The sequence below is a fragment of the Gasterosteus aculeatus genome, chromosome 14, assembly GCF_964276395.1.
Source record: "Gasterosteus aculeatus chromosome 14, fGasAcu3.hap1.1, whole genome shotgun sequence".
Taxonomy (NCBI): Eukaryota; Metazoa; Chordata; class Actinopteri; order Perciformes; family Gasterosteidae; genus Gasterosteus; species Gasterosteus aculeatus.
Genome location: NC_135702.1, coordinates 4953733 through 4970477, shown reverse-complemented (window position 1 = coordinate 4970477; position 16745 = coordinate 4953733). Strand labels below are relative to the sequence as shown.

Below are 16745 nucleotides of genomic sequence, written 5' to 3'. Positions count from 1 at the left end.
GCTAGCGTGTGTGTCATGGCTGTAATGTCGACGCAGGTGACCGTCTGATCTCGGTGAACGATGTGAACCTAGAAGGGCTCTCTCATGCCAACGCCACTGACATCCTTCAAAATGCTCCCGATGATGTTACTCTGGTCGTGTTGCAGCCCAAGGAAAGCCTTTACAAAAGTAAAACTATATTTGTTGTTGTCTTGGTCATATGTCCGTTAGCGGTGCTTTGTCTTTGACTGTTTGTCTTCCTTGTTTTGACAGAATCTTCTCCGAGCCACGTTCAAGCAAAGTCTGCAGGAAAAGCACTAATCTCCAGCCAGAGGCGAGATCTAGACTTTGACACCTTGTCAGAGGAGCGAGTGGGAACAGGAAGCATCAGCACACAGTTATCCACCTCCTCCCTGATCCACCAGCCCCCCAGCCTCGGCTCTCAGGACTCCAAACCCAGCAGCGGCGCTAAAATAAGCCCGCCTCCTGCTAATGTTCAGCAGTGCGTAGAGAGACTTACAGGCACCACGACCATTGCCGACCGTCCTAGACCAGAACCTAACGCGGTTTTGCATCGCGCACCGCCGGCTCTGGATCCTGCAGCGCCGGCTCTGCCCCCTAAAACTAGAAAAGCTAAAGTGTCAGAAGCCCCCAAGGTTTCCGAGCACTCCGACTGGGGGGATTCAGACATGGATGAGGAGACGTATTCCAGTAGTCAAGAGAAAGTCAAAGTCAGAAAGGTGCGGCCTTTGTGTTTATGAATTCACCGTTTGTTTGTTTGTTTGTTTTCGGTCCACTCAAGAGGTCAAGGAGTTAAAACCATGCGGAGCGAATATAAATCCACTTTTCTCTATGGAACAGGATGAGAACAGCTCTTCCTCAAACAAGCATCACGTTTACCTTTCAGATGCTTGGCACAATAAACTGCCTGTTGTTTAAACCTTTGCCTACCATTACATGTACATTGTCAATGCAAGGCCCTGTGTTACCTGTTCACTGCATGTTGGAATGTAATATTTGCTCATTTCCCTCTCCAAGCCAAGCTTCTTCCCTCTCCCTCAATCCCGTTTTCTTTATGCATGTTCCCGCTTGTGATAATTCAACTTAATACCCTGTTCTCTGTTTGCAGGAATACAACATGGAAAATGTAAATGGTAATGTGCCAGAGGTCAATAGTCTCTGTCCAGGAGAACTATTTGACGTTGAGCTGTCTAAAAAAGACAGCAGCCTGGGCATAAGTGTCACGGTACTGTTCGGCAAGGTTTTCATCCTCTTTTTTTTTTTCCTCCCCCTTTCCCTCTCATTCTGTTGTCACTCTGTGTTTACACCTCTTTGCTTGGTTTGGTTTGCTTTCTTAACGCTGCATGCTGTCAACTGGAAGCTCCTGTGGAAATATTCTCCACCTAATTCTTTTTGCATGCTGTCTTCCTTTCCGTTCATTTATTTTTTTAATAGACTCACTCCGTATCTTTGGACCGTAAACATTTGAACTCCGACTGGTTAGTGAGCCGTCTGTTGGCTTCCCGCACGTTTTGGTGCAACTCCTTATTGATTGAGGATAACACTCAATAACAAATCCGGTGATTCGGTGATCAAATATAAGTGTTTAAGAATAATAACTGATAATGAGTTGAGTGAATTAAAACATCTGTTCACTCATCAGCAGTATCACGTATTACCAAATGGAGATAGAATACAACTTCACATTGTCTTTGATTATTATGATTTAATGTTGTCTATAACATTCAATTTTAAATGAATTCATAATTGTGATATGATGAAGACTTTGTCAAACAGAATTATTATTTTATTTTAAATATTAAGGACATTATTGGTTGTCAAACGTGAACAGCCAGTGTTCTGTTTTGAAGAGAGATTTCCTTCAAAGAATAAATTACTGAAGAATTAAGAAATAATCTACTTAAAAGACAACCTCCACATATGATAGTCAGATGATGGCATTACTAAACTATCTGTTTAAATCTAAGCCAGTCATTTGGTGTGCTGCTCAAACAGTCCATCAACAAGCACCGATCTCTGGTCAGGTCCAAAAACAACCAAATCTATACGCTTACAAACTGCAACATTTATTGCAGGGGAACTTTGGCCCAATGTTCTCCTCTTATGAGGTTGTTTTCATAATTTAACCCACGGCAGAGACGAAGCATTTATCATTACACCTGAAATGAAACATCCCATCCCATCACCCCCATAGAAAATACATAAGCTATTATCTGTTTGCCTGATTAGGCTAAGAGGTGTGTTTTGTTTCTTAGGGAGGAGTCAATACGACGGTCCGACACGGAGGCATCTACATCAAAGCCATCCTACCGAAAGGAGCTGCTGAGCTCGACGGGAGGATACAGAAAGGTGACATTCAAACTGAAACAAAAAAGTAACGAGTGTCATCATCTATTTCCACTCTTTCTGTGTCTTAACGACTGTGGGGCGGTCCCGTGCTCAGGTGATCGCGTGGTTGCCGTCAATGGAAATAGTCTGGAGGGCGCCACTCATGAGCAAGCGGTAGAAGTTCTACGGGAAACGGGACAGGTGAGGGGAGACGTGTGCCTCCAGCACCTCCGCAGACTGGCTGAGTAATTGCCGGGCCGCTGACACTGAGCGTTTCTCCCTCAGACGGTGCACCTGTTGCTGGAGAAGGGTCACTTGTCTGCAGACCGTGTCCATGTTCCCCTCACCCCTCAGTGCACGACAGCCAGCCAGCAAGACCAGACCAGGGGTAGAGAGCGGCCACTTCAGGTCAAGGATAAACCGGAGTACAGCTTTGTTACGCGAGGTGAGCCAACAAAGGTTTGGGTTAAGTAATCAACATTTAAAAGTACACCAATAAATAGAACCTGCATGTCTTTGTTGTCTCCGCAGATAATGTGTTTGACGTGTGCCTGCTGAAGAACACGTCGGGTCTGGGCTTCAGTTTCAGTCGGGAGGAGCACATCCCTGACGAACCCCCCGGCTCCAGTATGGTGCGGGTTAAAAAGCTGTTTCCCGGGCAACCGGCTGCAGAGAGCGGTCTCATCAAGGTGGGCGACGTCATCATGCGGGTCAATCAGACCTCCCTCAAAGGACTCTCTCAACATGTAAGTTGGATTTGTCTCCAGTTGCCGGTCCAATTGAACCTGTGAACAAGTTGGAAAATAAGGTTTTCAGAACAGTTTATTTGGGACTTGTACTGTGCTCTCATTGGTCGGTCCTGTCATTCCGTCACACAGGAGGTCATATCAGCGTTGCGAGGAACAGGACAGGAAGTGAATCTGCTTCTCTGTAGACCTGAATATCAAGTCCTACCTGAAATGGACACTTCGGCTGTGGTGAGTCAGTAAATAATGCCCCCTTTTGTCTGCCATCTTCACAGTAAAAACAGCATTTTATTTCTTCTACTGTGGATCTTTCAAGTATTGGTAACGGATTTCTTCGCCAGACGCCCAAACCATCCCCTCGAAAGGCGCTGGTGACCCCGGCACAGTCCAGCCTGAAAGTGGCCCGGGACAAATCTCCTTCTGGTACACAGGGCAGGAGCCTGGTGGAGGACGTCCTGGAGAGGCTGCTGCACAAAAGCCCCGGGCGACACAACAGCTACAGCGACAGCACTGACGGGGACGAGGAGGTGGAGGAAGCCTTCAGCACCAGCCCGGTGGAGCCCAGGAGGCAAACTTGGGACCAGAGTGTCTACCACACCCCCAGCAGCCACCTGGGGCTGGGCCGCTACGACAGCACAGGTCAACTGGACGACACCGTCACCACCGCCTTCTACTCTCCAGACCTGTCGTTGACGAAAACGGACCTCAGCAAGGGGTACTAGAAGGGCGTTTAAAATAATGGGCATATCGTCCGCGATTATTGTTTTCGCTGATATTTCATAATTTTCTCTTCATGGCTGTTCGGGCAGGTGTCCTTCATCCCCCATCACAGCAGATGTTGAGTCCCCCCCTCTGCATGTGCCGTCCTCCCCCACTGCCCCGAGCCCAGATCCCCTGCCTCCTCCACTGCCTCTGCCATTAAACCTCACCGTGTCGGGCAATGGACAGGACACGGAGGACTTTGTCCCGGTAAGGAGTGAGGAAAGAGTAAATGTGAACGTATCACACCCAAGGGTAATTTCGCTAATCAAGATCCGTCTCTGTTGTCAGGAGGTGGAGCTCAAGGTCTCCTTGGTGAAGTCAGAAAAGGGCAGTCTGGGCTTCACCCTCACAAAAGGTAACGATCATGGCTGTTACATCCATGACATCGTCCAGGATCCAGCCAAAGGAGATGGAACCCTCAGGCCCGGGGACCGGATGATCATGGTACAAATTCATCCATATTCTGCTTCGTATCACAGCCTCCAGTATGTTTCAGCTCATGTCGTTGGTGCAGTTAACAAGAGACCGTAGTTTAAAACAAAACGTTTTAATTTGTAGGAATAGTTTCTCCCTGACTGTCGAACGAGGCCTCTTAAAATCCGTAAAGAACTAATCCTTTATTTTCCATCTCTAGGTGAACAACACAGATGTGAGTAATATGGGCCACACCGAGGTGGTCAACCTTGTGCGCGCAGCTCCTCGTGTGGTTGACTTGGTGGTCGGGAGGGTTCTGGAGGCTCCCAAGCCCACCTTAGAAGCCCACCTGCTGCCTGACATCAGCTTCAAGGGCAGTCAAGACCCTCTGGGTATGAAACGTCTCTCAAGAGGAAAACCTTTCTTGTCAGGTTTTGTACTGAGAATCAAGTCCTGATTGTTCCACATCTTGCTCTAACGCCAGGTTTGGTGCTGGATGGCGGCTGTGACAGTGCGTACGATGTCTTGTTCGTCAAAGACATTGTTCCCGGCTCAGTGGCCTTTGAGGAGGGCAGCCTGAGACCACTCGATCTCATCCACTACATCAACGGTGCTCCCACGCAGGACTTGACTCTCAGTGAGAGCACCCGGCTGATGGACCTGTCCCTCGACGACCTCACACTCAAAGCCACGAGGTAGTCTCTGAAAGAATGACATGTGTAGCCTTGTGGGATTTATCCTGCTGTGTCTGTTTAAGGCTTTGATGTGAAGATGTTTTTTTTACATTATCTGTTTGTTTGTTTTCTCAAAGGGATGGAAAGCCTGTTTCTGCTGTGCAGAAAAGTGTCTCTTCTTTTAACAACAATGTTTCATCCAGCATGAATGGTATGTTTCTGATGCATAAAAGAAATAATGCTGATTTGCGTATACTATTTTTCAGGTAATTGCAACTTTCTTTTCTGTTTTAAGGGTTTCTTAAAGGTGAAGATCTAAAAGATAAAGAGAATCTAGTAGCACTTTGTCCTTTAGAGGTAAGTTTAGAAATGTGATGTACTTTGTATATAAATTACAATAACATTGTGAAGCCACTTCTACCAAACTGTCTACTACAGACAAGTTTTGGTAAGAGATAAACAAATGATTAAAAGTGTATTTTTTTAAATATGCAGGAGGAGCTCATGACTCTGGATCTGGAGAAGATGCCGTCCGGAGGTCTGGGTTTCTCTGTCATTGGAGGGGAAAGGGGGATCTTTGTCAAGTCCATCACACCGGGAGGAATAGCAGAGTCCTCGGGCAAACTGCAAGTCGGGGACAGGCTGCTGAAAGTGAGTCACATTTGGTTAGAATTTAAGGTTGTTTTAAAATATGTACTTTTGGTAATCAAGATTTAATTGATATACTTCTGCTCCCACTATGAACTTTAAATTAACAAAATAACAAATACCTCAAACGTTTTGTCCTCTGAACATTAGTTCTTTAGTGTTGCCTTGCTTTGTTCTTCCGCACGTGTGTCAAAGATTGTGATTTTTCCTGCAGGTGAATGAGGAGCTGATGACGGGCGTGTCCCATACCAAAGCGGTCACCACCATCCGTAAAGCTCAAGGCCTGGTGCATCTCGTAGTGTCCAGACCGCCGGACCAGAACCCAAGCACATACCTGGCCTATCTGCCCATCAACTCAGACCGGTGCAATGGAAACACAGGTACAAGCAAGCACAGAGCCGCCAGGCCTTTTCATTATTAGTCGTAATTATTATTAATCCAACCTTTTCTCTCTGCACATACACCACTCTCCTTCATGTGGCTTTCAGATCTGAGCGAGCACAGCGGAGCGAAGACTAAGCCGTTTACTCTCCACGACGAGCTGAAAGCTGGCGGATGCCCTCCCATACCACCGATAGGTGAAAGCACGCATCTCAGTGGAACTCTTTGCAATTAATTATCATTTTTATTCCTAGATAAACAAGATAACTCAACTACGTTTTCTTGTTTCACAGACTATGAAGACGATCCACTCGGACACAAGAGAGAGGCGGAGCGCAGCGCAGAGCTTTCAGAGGACACCGACTGTGATGGCTCTTCTTTACCTGAAGATTCCCCTGAGGTACAACTCCGATCCACCCTACTTGAAGAAACATTGATGCTATATGCAGCTTAAATTAAATATATATCTTTTTTTCTTTCTATACAGAGTTCCCGAAAAGTGGAGTGGCAAGAGGACCACGTTGACGATCCGAGGAATGAAAAGTACGATTTTGCTTTTAGGGTTTACACTAAACTGACTGAACTGACTAACTGAATTTATTAATAGACATCTGAATGGTTGTTTTTTAAATCAACAGCTATCTGCAAATGAGTGCTGGACAGCCAGAGGAAGATGAAATCACATGGGGAAGTGACGAACTGCCGATTGAAAACATAAACTCCAAATCAAGAGATGGTTAGAGCGACCACGATTTGAGTTAACGGGTCAAACATACGCATTATGTTTTGCAGTTCATATTTGTCTTTACTGACAGTTTTGGGGGGATATTACTTTTGTAATCTGGAATTATGTTGGTAATTCTGCTTTATCTGCTTAGTAATTCTTCTGCCCCTCCCCCTGTTAAAGACGGGCCAATCATCACAGAGGACGAGCTGACCTCTTTGCCCCTCGTCAAAGTAGTCCCCGATGGCCAGTACACGGGACCCAAGCTCAACATGGTGGTCCGCATGATGAGGGGGCTTCTGGAGCAGAAGGTCCCTCTGCAGGAGTTTGATGTAAGAATCTACAATGCCTTCTCAATTAGTTTCTTTTCAATACATGTTTTTACGAGCATCTTTTTTTTCTGTTTTCCTTCCTGGCAGAACCTTCAGAATCTCCAGCCGCTGGACGACTGTTTGATTGGTCAGACGAGGGAGAACAAGAAGAAGAACCGCTACAAGAATATTGTTCCATGTAAGAAAAGTCTCAAAGGGTGTTATTTGTGACGTGTGTAAAGTGAAACCGAAAGGCCTTTTTGACAAATTTTTTTTTAATGTAAAAATCTCTTCTAGTTGACACAACTCGAGTTGTTCTTGGGAAAGACGGGGGCTACATCAATGCCAACTTCATCAACATGTCAGTGAAGGACGAGAACTACATGTACATCGCCTGTCAGGGGCCCCTGCCCACAACTCTGGGGGACTTTTGGCAAATGGTGTGGGAGCAGAAGTCCAACGTGATCGCCATGATGACCCAGGAAGTAGAGGGAGGGAAAGTGAAATGCCAGCGGTACTGGCCGGACACACCGAGGACGGCAGAGATGGTGGACGACAGGTTACAGATCACGCTGATCAAAGACCAATATCTCGACAACTTTGTCATCCGACTCATCGAGGTCAAAGACGTCCAGGTTGGTTCGCACACCAATCGAAAAGAGAAAACTTTTTTTTAACGTTTCCACGCTGTGAAACGGACACCCTAACTTTCAGAGCTCTTCCTCCCTCAGACCAATGAAATCCAGCGAGTAACTCACCTCAACTACACGGGATGGCCGGACCACGGGACGCCATCGCAGCCCGAGCAGCTGCTCACGTTCATTTCCTACATGAGGCACGTGCACCGCTCGGGGCCAATAGTCTCGCACTGCAGCGCGGGCATCGGCCGATCGGGAACCCTCATCTGTATAGACGTGGTTCTGGGGCTCATCAGTAAAGACGCTGATGTAAGTGGACCATCTAACGTGCTGGGTTTTTTTTTTTGTTCTTCTTCTTCTTCTGAGTGCATCGTGATCACAATCTAATGAGCACTTTCTGTAGTTTGATCTTTCAGATGTGGTGAGGAACATGAGACTTCAGCGACAGGGAATGATCCAGACGGAGGTGAGTTTTAATGTTTAAGTTCATTATCAAGTGAGCTTCATTCTTCACCGTTCTGATTTGCCATTGTTTTCGTTCATTTTCCTTTTTTTTTTTTTTTTACAGGAGCAATATGTTTTCTGCTATCAAGTGATCCTCTATGTGCTCCGATGCCTTCAAGCAGAGGAAAACATCTCTGGATAGCAGCCCTCCTGTAGAGGCTGAGGGACCGTTTCACTGCGCAAAACACAAATGGAGAAGAGTTGACACAGGCAGAAATTGCCAAATTTACACTACATGTTTTTAAAAATGCCCTAAAATATCCAGTTCCTTGAGAGTACATCCTTTAAAGAAGTCTATATTTTTATGTTTGCTTTCCAAGTTCTCTCTCTCTCTCCCTCTCCCTCTCTCCCTCTCCCTCTCCCTCCTTGGGTGCTACTCACTTTCAATGCATTTCTGAGAACTGCTGATTGTGTTTGTTATTGTCAACAACAAGAGAACCTACTTTTTTTTCCTCCAGATTCTTGGATTATTTTTAAATAATGAAATTGAAACAATGATTTCATATTTCATGTGGAACAAAATTGTACTTGTGTATTTTGAATTCTATTTTGATGCTGGAACATGCCTTGACAGAATACTATGTCAGTATTTGCTTTGTAAATCTATTATATAGTAATTGCTTACTGCCTGAGGTAAATGATGGAATTAAAAGTGTACATATTCATCTCCTGAAAAATAAACTGCCTACATTTTAAATGTAATGTGAACTGAAGTTTTATTCAACAAGAAAAATGTGATTCATTTTTCAACTCCATTTATTCTGATTCCCCTTTTCCAAGGTTGCTGACAAAATGCTGAAAATTAGGAAGAAAAGCTACAACTTGTGAACACGTGTAAGGATTGATGTGTTCACAATTTTATAACAAATGCACACGTATACAAATTCACATTAAATTTGTATATGCAGCGCTGTTGACACCAATCCATGTCGAGGGTAAAAAAAACATTCAGCCACGCGTTCTAATGAACACGATGTTCCTCGTCACAGAACCCGGTGGCTCCTGGTGGTTGTTGTGCAGACTGCACAGTGAGAGTTACACACTACACACGTTTACACACGTGTCCTGTCCCCACGGTGCCTGAAGTCCTGACCAGGGGCCTGTTTCAGAAAGGAGGTTAAGTGAAAACTCTGAGTATGTTAACCCTGAAATGAGGGAAACTCTGAGTTTTTTGTTTCAGAATGGGAGGTATGTTAAACCTGAGAAAGCAGAGTAAGTCAAGCCTGTTTCAGAAAGAGAGGTAACTTATACTCAGAGTCAGTTACCATGGCAACTTACTCTGTGAACCTAACCTGGTCGGGAGCAGGTTTTCTTCGGGAAACCCAGAGTTTATTTCGTCTCCTCCCCTTTTTTAAAGAGGAAGTGGTATTTAATCACCTCATTCATTCTTTCGGTGTTCATTCATTGCGCACATTTCAGTCACGCAGAGCGCATCAAATCGACACTGGATGCTATTTAGTTATTTATATGTCAAATGTTTGCAAAGTCAGGTAGACTACAACCATTATATGTTCAAGCCTTACCTGATTGAATTATGTTTTTATATTTCATTTTCAGCTGCTGCCATGTTCTTTAATGCCTGCAGGATTGCACCTACATGAAAATTAAAATTAGGTTGAATAACACACTGTTCTTCCAGTTTCACTTCTGATATTATAACAGTTGGGCAAGTCACTTATATTACTAACTACAACTGGCTTCTTCAACAGTGTAATTAGATTAATGTAATAATGACTATCTCTAGAAAGTATTGGTCTACTTATTACTAATTACTTTCTAAATCCCATATCAACCTCAACCACTTGAACAATACAAGGAGAGACAAGAAACTGCACTTTTAATGCTTTCAAATAAACATTATACAATTGCATGAATTATTCTTGAAAAAATATATTTGATGTTAAAATTTGATGTTAAATCCACTATTGTTTTATACAGAATTGCTTTATAGTTTATGCAGCATTTAATGCAAATACATCAGATTTTACTTTAAATTACGGAATTAAATTACAGTTTTTAGATTACATCGAAATTAATTACACACAACACTGTATAACAGTAATTCAAATGTAAACTTACGCATTGACTCGAGCAGCTATTTTCTCCCAAGCTAACTCTCTGTCCTTCGCCGCTGCAGCCGTGTTGCTTTTTTTTTTAAATATATGTTCGTACTCTCCATATGCTTGCATAAGCACATCCAGTTCTGCTGGTGAAAAATATGAAGACCTCTTTTTGTCTGGCCCTGTTGCCATGGTGACTCGTAATATCTGCGCTCCATTGATAATGGCTTTTTATAGTTGTGGTGCACGCGCTTAACTCAGAGTAGGTCAACTCAGAGTTGATTGAACTAACTAATTTCAGCTGTTCTGTAACCGAAAACTCAGAGTTTCCCATCTCAGGGTAAGTCAACTCAGAGTTCAAGTTTTAACTCAGAGTTGGTTGAACCTCCTTATTGAAACAGGCCCCAGCTCAACGCTAAAGATATCCGGGACAACGGAGGAACTGTGTCCCACCTTTGCTTACCAGCTGCAAATAAAGAGGAAAAAAGAACATCAGATAAATGGTTCTAAAGAATATTAATTGGGATGAAGTTCTGAATTTATTCTCCAGTGATTTAAAAATGTGCATTAACTATAATTAATAAGGAATGTAAAGTAACTGAAATATGGCATGTTCATTATGTTCAGTAGTTAAAGGATTTGTCTTAACAAACCATGTTTCTCATCTTATTACTCAGCCATGATGTTTATGACGGAGGAAGAAATGAAGGTCAAGCTTCTGTTTTTTTTTAGAGAAAGTGGACCTTTAAGAGTCCACAATATTAAAACGGAACGTAATATCATGTCACCCACCTACCTACTGTATGTTACACCAATTTGTTTATGATGCCACTTATTTATAATTAAAAGATGAAGCGTCTACTACAAAACGTATTTTTTTTGTTTCCTGCTGTTTTTTTTGTGGAAAAAAGTAAGAACTTCTGAAACCTAAATAAAGTGACTTGGAATCGTTTCAATGTATGACTACATTAAATGATTAGTAAGATGTGTTGTTCTATGAATCTCGTAAGTAACAGTCACCCTTTAATAAAACCAGAAGTGACGCGTTGTAGCCGGAAGTGACGTCAGTTAAATGGCAGCCTGCACATTTGCCACGCTTGTCTTGTAATTCCTTCCCTTTTATACTTCCCCCCCCCCCCGCAACTTACCGGCAAACTTACTCTAGAAACATGTCCGGGCGACACAACAACAAGCTGCCGAACAATCTGCCACAACTGCAGAACCTTATCAAAAGAGACCCACAGTCTTACGTGGATGAGGTGAGTGCTGTTAGCCATCCGTGCTAAAGTCGTTAGCCAACTTACCGGTTGACTCCGCTAGTTATTAATCGCTGGCGGTTTGATGCCGTTGTGCCTTCCAACAGTTTCAGCAGCAGTTCCGACACTACCAGTCCAACCTGCAGATCTTCAAGCTGCAGCCTGACAAGCCGAACAAGGAGCTGGCAGATCTTGTCATGTTTCTCGCTCAGGTACCGTGTTTTCTATCCACCAGTGGGGCTGCAGATGCATACGGTGGAATAAAAAGAGTATTCGGGGATAACATGTACTTGTTTGTACTGCTCCAGTGGTGTAATTAAAGATCTGTTTGTGCCTGCAGGTCGGCCATTGCTACCCGCAGCCACTGTCCACCTTTCCACAAGAGCTGACCGGTTTATTAATGAGTCACCACACAATGATCGAGCCGGACCTACGAATGGTGAGTCTGTGTGTTACCACGCCGACACTTCCATCTAATAAGCCTGTTGATATTCATGCAAATGAATGTTTGTGTGTTGTTGTTTTTTTCTTTGTCAGACTTTCTGCAAAGCGTTGATTCTCCTGAGGAATAAAAATCTGATCGACCCCACTTGCCTCCTGGAGCTTTTCTTTGAGCTGCTGCGATGCCACGACAAACTTCTCAGAAAGGTGAGCGCGCTGCCTTCAGCCCTCCATCGTCTATTATCTGTGCACATAATCAAAGTGTTTTGATATTTGATTATTTGTCGTGCCCTTTTCAATGCTAATAAGGCAGGAAAAAATGTTCAGCCTCTCAAATATGGAAATGTTAAACTGAACATACTGATACTTTGGTTTGAGGGATGACGAAGCAAAACCTTCAACTTGGACTTTGAGAAATTGAGACTGACATTTTTCTATATTTTCTACCATTCTAAAGGCCAATCGATACATCTGATTAATTGGAAACAATTGTTGGTTGCAGCCCCTTTTGTTATATTGTCTGCGCTTACTGTTTTTATTTTTATTTGAAGAATTATTTTTGAGCAAAAGTTGAGTTTGTTTATAACTGAAAGTTGTTTTTTTTTTTTTAATGTATGCTTACCATGTCTCGTCATGTAACCTTTTTATCACAATGAATCTACAACTGTTGGACAGGCTTTTCTTCTGTAGTCGCGCGTTTCATTGTGTACGTGCTCTCTTGTAGTTTCCCTCCTCCCCTTTCAGAAGTAAAAACGTGCTGCTCTCTCCCCGCAGACGCTGTACACACACATCGTGGCCGATATCAAAAACATAAATTCCAAGCACAAGAACAACAAAGTTAACACAGTAAGTACACACACACACACACGTGTTTGACTGTGGCAGCTTGAAGCGGCTTGTGTGACAACGTTGTGTGTTTCAGACGTTACAGAACTTCATGTACACCATGCTGAGGGACAGTAATCCCATAGCAGCAAAGATCTCCTTAGACGTGATGGTGGAGCTTTACAAAAGAGACATATGGTGGGTTTTGTTTTTACACTGGACTTCCTTTTAAAAGACATTGTTTGTTTTTTGCTTCTTTAGTCTCATTGTCTTTTTGTTTTCTGTCACAGGAGTGATGCCAAAACAGTAAATGTCATTACAACAGCGTGCTTCTCCAAAGTCACTAAGGTACGTCATCTCACATTGAGAGCAATGCTTTGCTTATTACGTTGCATTGGTGGCCGCCCTCTACCTTCTAACCCGCCTCTCCTCCTGTTCAGATCGTTGTAGCCGGTCTCAAATTCTTTCTGGGCAAAGATGAGGATGAGAAAAATGACAGCGATTCAGACTCTGAGGCAAGTACCAAAAAGAAAATATGAAAAGTAGTTGAGTGACACTTCGTCTCAGTCTATTTAAGATATAAAAATGTGTTTGTTAATAATCAGTCTTGTCTTGCAGGATGAGGGACCATCAGTCAGAGACCTGAAGGTGAGGTACTCCACTGGCAAGAAAAGCTGCAAAAACAAGAAGAAGATGGAGAAGGCGATGAAAGTCCTCAGGGTACAACTCTTGTTACTGCTATTTAATAACTCCTATGCTGCCATTTGTTCAATTTAATGAAGTTCTTTGTTCTTTTTTGGGCAGAAACACAAGAAAAAGAAGAAGCCGGAAGTGTTCAATTTCTCTGCCATTCACCTCATTCACGACCCGCAAGGTAGTCTCACCTCTCTGCAGCACAAAGAGCGCTTCAAGGTTCTTTTTTGCAACAATTCACGTCCGATATCTGTTTTTGTACAAAGATTTCTCTGAGAAACTCCTGAAGCAGTTGGAAGGCTCGAAGGAGCGCTTTGAGGTGAAGATCATGATGATGGAGTTCATATCCCGGCTGGTTGGAATCCACGAGGTGAGTGACTCTCCTCATCGAGTCTGCATCCTTTGCAGAACATGAACAATGTGCAGGATCAGCATAAAAACACAATGCTCTTTTTTTTTCCAGCTCTTCCTCTTCAATTTCTATCCATTTGTTCAGAGGTTTCTGCAGCCCCATCAAAGAGGTAAAAAAACAAACACCTCCCAGTTAAGTGAATTGAAGCGTTTTGACCGCTGTCGAGATGTTTTTTAACAAACCGTTGCTTTTCCTAGATGTGACCAAGATTCTCCTGTGTGCCGCCCAGGCGTCCCACCAACTCGTCCCCCCAGAGGTACGTTAAGATCCACCTGGTTGGTCCACACGGTAACATAAAGGTTCCTGCACAACCCGTTTCACCCCCCCCCCCCCCTTGTGCAGATCATCGAACCTGTAATCATGACCATCGCCAACAACTTTGTGACGGACAGAAACTCCGGGGAGGTCATGACCGTGGGGTGAGTAGCGGCCTTCTCCCCCTTCTGGTTTTAGGTGTCAAATGTTTGCGTGGATTAAAACGTGATGGGAAAACCTGTTCGAACCAGAAGTACAAATCCCATGTTGTCTCTTTGTAGCTGCCGTGCCAGAAGTTACTTCCTCCTGTAGTATTAACTTGGCACCTTTTTCTTTTGTATAAAGCGTGAATGCCATCAGAGAGGTGGCGGCCCGCTGTCCGCTCGCCATCACTGAAGACTTGCTGCAGGACCTCGCTCAGTACAAGATGCACAAAGACAAGAGTGGGTGTTTTTCCAGCCCCTGTACTTGTGCGTGTATGTTTATGTACAGTCACTCCCAGAACAACATGGTGATGTGTTTGTGTTCAGATGTGATGATGTCTGCCAGAGGACTGATCCAGCTGTTCAGGAGTCTTAACCCACAGATGCTGCACAAGAAGGACAGGGTGAGCGACGGCTTTCACTCAGTCTTATTTAATAATGTCTCCGCATTCAACATGTGAGTATTTGTGATTTGCTTACAAGTTGCTGTCTACCAAAATGTAAATGGTTGTGCCACTTTTCTTCCCCAGGGGAGACCCACAGAAGCATCGAAGGAGGCCAAGATCAAAGACTACGGAGAGCTGGAGGCTAAAGATCACATCCCTGGAGCTGAAATCCTGGAGGTGGAGGAGGGGAGCAAAGAGGGAGAGGAAGACGGAGGTGAGTAGCTTATTATGTTATTACGTGTGTGTGTGTGTGTGTGTGTGTGTGTGTGTGTGTGTGTGTGCGCGTGTGCGCATTTGATTATGGGGGCCCGACCGATTGGAATCCTGTGCGTGTGCGTGCGGAGGTTGTCAATGTCACATTTTTATTATATTGTCCACCAGATGGGTGGGAGAGCGCCAGTATGAGTGGCGGCGATGACGACGGGGAGTGGGTGGATGTCCACCACTCGTCTGATGAGGAAACGGGAGAAGTGGTGAGAACTAAAATAGGATGGCTTATTTAAATGCTCACTGTTTATTTGTGTGTGTGGCACCTTTGTTCTAATGTAAGATTGTGTGTAAAAGGCGGAGAAGCTTCAGAATATACCGGTTGAGGAGAGAGAAGCCAAAGCAGCCGCGGTGAGCGGCAGCAGGCTGCTCACTCAAGACGACTTCAAGAAGATCCGTCTGGTCCAGCTGGCCAAAGAGGTCAACGGGGCACCAGGCAAGGGCCAGAAAAGGAAGAACGTGGACCTGGACGAGGAGGACGACAGCAGGTTAGGAAGCTGCTTCTAACAAAGCGCTTAAAACATAAATGTGTGGGGGTAAAGGGAGAAGATCATACTGAGATACGTTGCTGGTTTTCTCCACAATCCTTCAGAGGGGAGGTGCTGACCTTGAGGAATATTGAGAAACTGCATAAGAAACCGAAAGACGACAAGGAAACACGCCTGGCAACAGCGATGGTAAATCCTAATCAACAGTAGGAGGATCTGAGAGGGCGAGTCTGCACACTAGATGATGCCTGAAGTGTGATGATTAAATGCATGTTCATGGGATTTTTTGTGTGTTTTACTTGCTACTTGAATGTCACATAGTAACAAAGAAAAACTAAAGAACTTTGGTATTAAAGGTAATATTTATATTTAGCTGGGCAAAGGACTTTTGAGTATTTAAAAAACGTTTTTTGAAGTAATTTATTGCATCATTCAAGCAATTTACTGAACTGAATTTGACTTTCCAGGCGGGACGGAGCGACCGGAAGGACTTTGTCAAGAAGCATCACAAGCTGAACCCACACGCCAGCACCAGCAACCGGGAGAAGAGAAAGACAAAGAACTTCATGATGATGAGACACAGTCAGAATGTCCGCACCAAAGGCAAACGCTCCTTCAGAGAGAAACAGGTGAGTCTCACCTGTCGGAAATGGCTTCTGTATTTTGACTGCGTTTAATGTTAAGTGGCATTTCAATTCGACTGATTTTTTTTTTTTGATTTCCAGATTGCTCTACAGAATCAACTCCTGAAGAAGAAGAAGCAGTACAAGTAGACGGGACGGACATGATGTCATATGATCTTTGTGGTGACAGTCAAATACTATTGTACATCCTTCAAGTAGCCTGTAAAAACAGTCTGGTTTATTCATGTTAAACTGCATACATTCACACTGCTCTGAAATAAACAGTTTTTCAAAATTACTGTGTGACTGCGTCTGTGTTGGATGTAGATTTAGGCTTAGTTAGTTGGATGACCACAAAATCAACATGTATCTGACTGCACATCCCTAGTTATCTTAAGTTGACAGCGTGTTCGTATTAACCTTAATCGCTTCTTTGTGCCAGGTTTTTTGTTTATACAAAATTGCCAAAGTTTCACACCAATTTGGAATTTTTTCACGTATATCTATTTCATGTCTAATAAAATAAGAGCATGAAAATATATGCTTATTTAATTGTTTTCTATATACATTTCTGTATCAGTCCTTTCAAAATTAGGCTATTTGATCATACCTAAGGAGTTTGATCCTATTTGTGTGTATATTCATT

At 43.7% G+C, this 16745-nt stretch overlaps 2 protein-coding genes across 5 annotated transcripts in view; both read left to right on the top strand.

Annotated features, from left to right (window-relative positions):
- Window positions 1-8827, top strand: part of ptpn13 (protein tyrosine phosphatase non-receptor type 13) — a 34090-nt gene extending 25263 nt beyond the window's left edge. For 2 of the 4 annotated variants that reach the window (XM_078088064.1, XM_078088063.1), the window contains exons 23-49: window positions 37-168; window positions 253-719; window positions 1109-1240; window positions 2256-2349; window positions 2444-2529; window positions 2614-2773; window positions 2860-3074; window positions 3207-3305; window positions 3416-3789; window positions 3884-4043; window positions 4125-4280; window positions 4471-4642; window positions 4735-4945; window positions 5062-5135; window positions 5220-5281; window positions 5420-5575; window positions 5787-5952; window positions 6061-6150; window positions 6247-6353; window positions 6441-6496; window positions 6592-6689; window positions 6861-7009; window positions 7097-7187; window positions 7286-7623; window positions 7720-7935; window positions 8030-8092; window positions 8195-8827. In XM_078088064.1, the coding sequence (XP_077944190.1) occupies window positions 37-168; window positions 253-719; window positions 1109-1240; window positions 2256-2349; window positions 2444-2529; window positions 2614-2773; window positions 2860-3074; window positions 3207-3305; window positions 3416-3789; window positions 3884-4043; window positions 4125-4280; window positions 4471-4642; window positions 4735-4945; window positions 5062-5135; window positions 5220-5281; window positions 5420-5575; window positions 5787-5952; window positions 6061-6150; window positions 6247-6353; window positions 6441-6496; window positions 6592-6689; window positions 6861-7009; window positions 7097-7187; window positions 7286-7623; window positions 7720-7935; window positions 8030-8092; window positions 8195-8272 (4202 nt within the window). In that variant the 3' untranslated portion in view covers window positions 8273-8827. The remainder of the gene's footprint in view (window positions 1-36; window positions 169-252; window positions 720-1108; window positions 1241-2255; window positions 2350-2443; window positions 2530-2613; window positions 2774-2859; window positions 3075-3206; window positions 3306-3415; window positions 3790-3883; window positions 4044-4124; window positions 4281-4470; window positions 4643-4734; window positions 4946-5061; window positions 5136-5219; window positions 5282-5419; window positions 5576-5786; window positions 5953-6060; window positions 6151-6246; window positions 6354-6440; window positions 6497-6591; window positions 6690-6860; window positions 7010-7096; window positions 7188-7285; window positions 7624-7719; window positions 7936-8029; window positions 8093-8194) is intronic. The other 2 variants (XM_078088065.1, XM_078088066.1) reach the window with 2 other exon arrangements.
- A 2328-nt stretch (window positions 8828-11155) lies between these two features.
- Window positions 11156-16394, top strand: sdad1 (SDA1 domain containing 1). The gene is made up of 22 exons (XM_040197051.2): window positions 11156-11449; window positions 11554-11658; window positions 11787-11885; window positions 11984-12094; window positions 12662-12733; window positions 12810-12910; window positions 13003-13060; window positions 13153-13227; window positions 13331-13432; window positions 13517-13586; window positions 13672-13775; window positions 13869-13926; window positions 14015-14073; window positions 14160-14236; window positions 14418-14515; window positions 14603-14679; window positions 14806-14935; window positions 15103-15194; window positions 15286-15476; window positions 15581-15665; window positions 15944-16105; window positions 16202-16394. Exons 1-22 carry the CDS (start codon window positions 11360-11362, stop codon window positions 16247-16249), a joined length of 2064 nt encoding a protein of 687 aa, XP_040052985.2. The 5' UTR covers window positions 11156-11359; the 3' UTR covers window positions 16250-16394.
- Window positions 16395-16745: the final 351 nt, after the last annotated feature.

Excerpts from the sequence above, each read along its gene's own strand:
- sdad1 (XM_040197051.2), top strand. The coding sequence starts at position 11,360 with ATGTCCGGGCGACACAACAACAAGCTGCCGAACAATCTGCCACAACTG. Across the intron at positions 12,095-12,661 it reads ACGACAAACTTCTCAGAAAG|ACGCTGTACACACACATCGT; the intron begins GTGAGCGCGCTG and ends CTCTCCCCGCAG. Across the intron at positions 15,666-15,943 it reads CACGCCTGGCAACAGCGATG|GCGGGACGGAGCGACCGGAA; the intron begins GTAAATCCTAAT and ends TTGACTTTCCAG.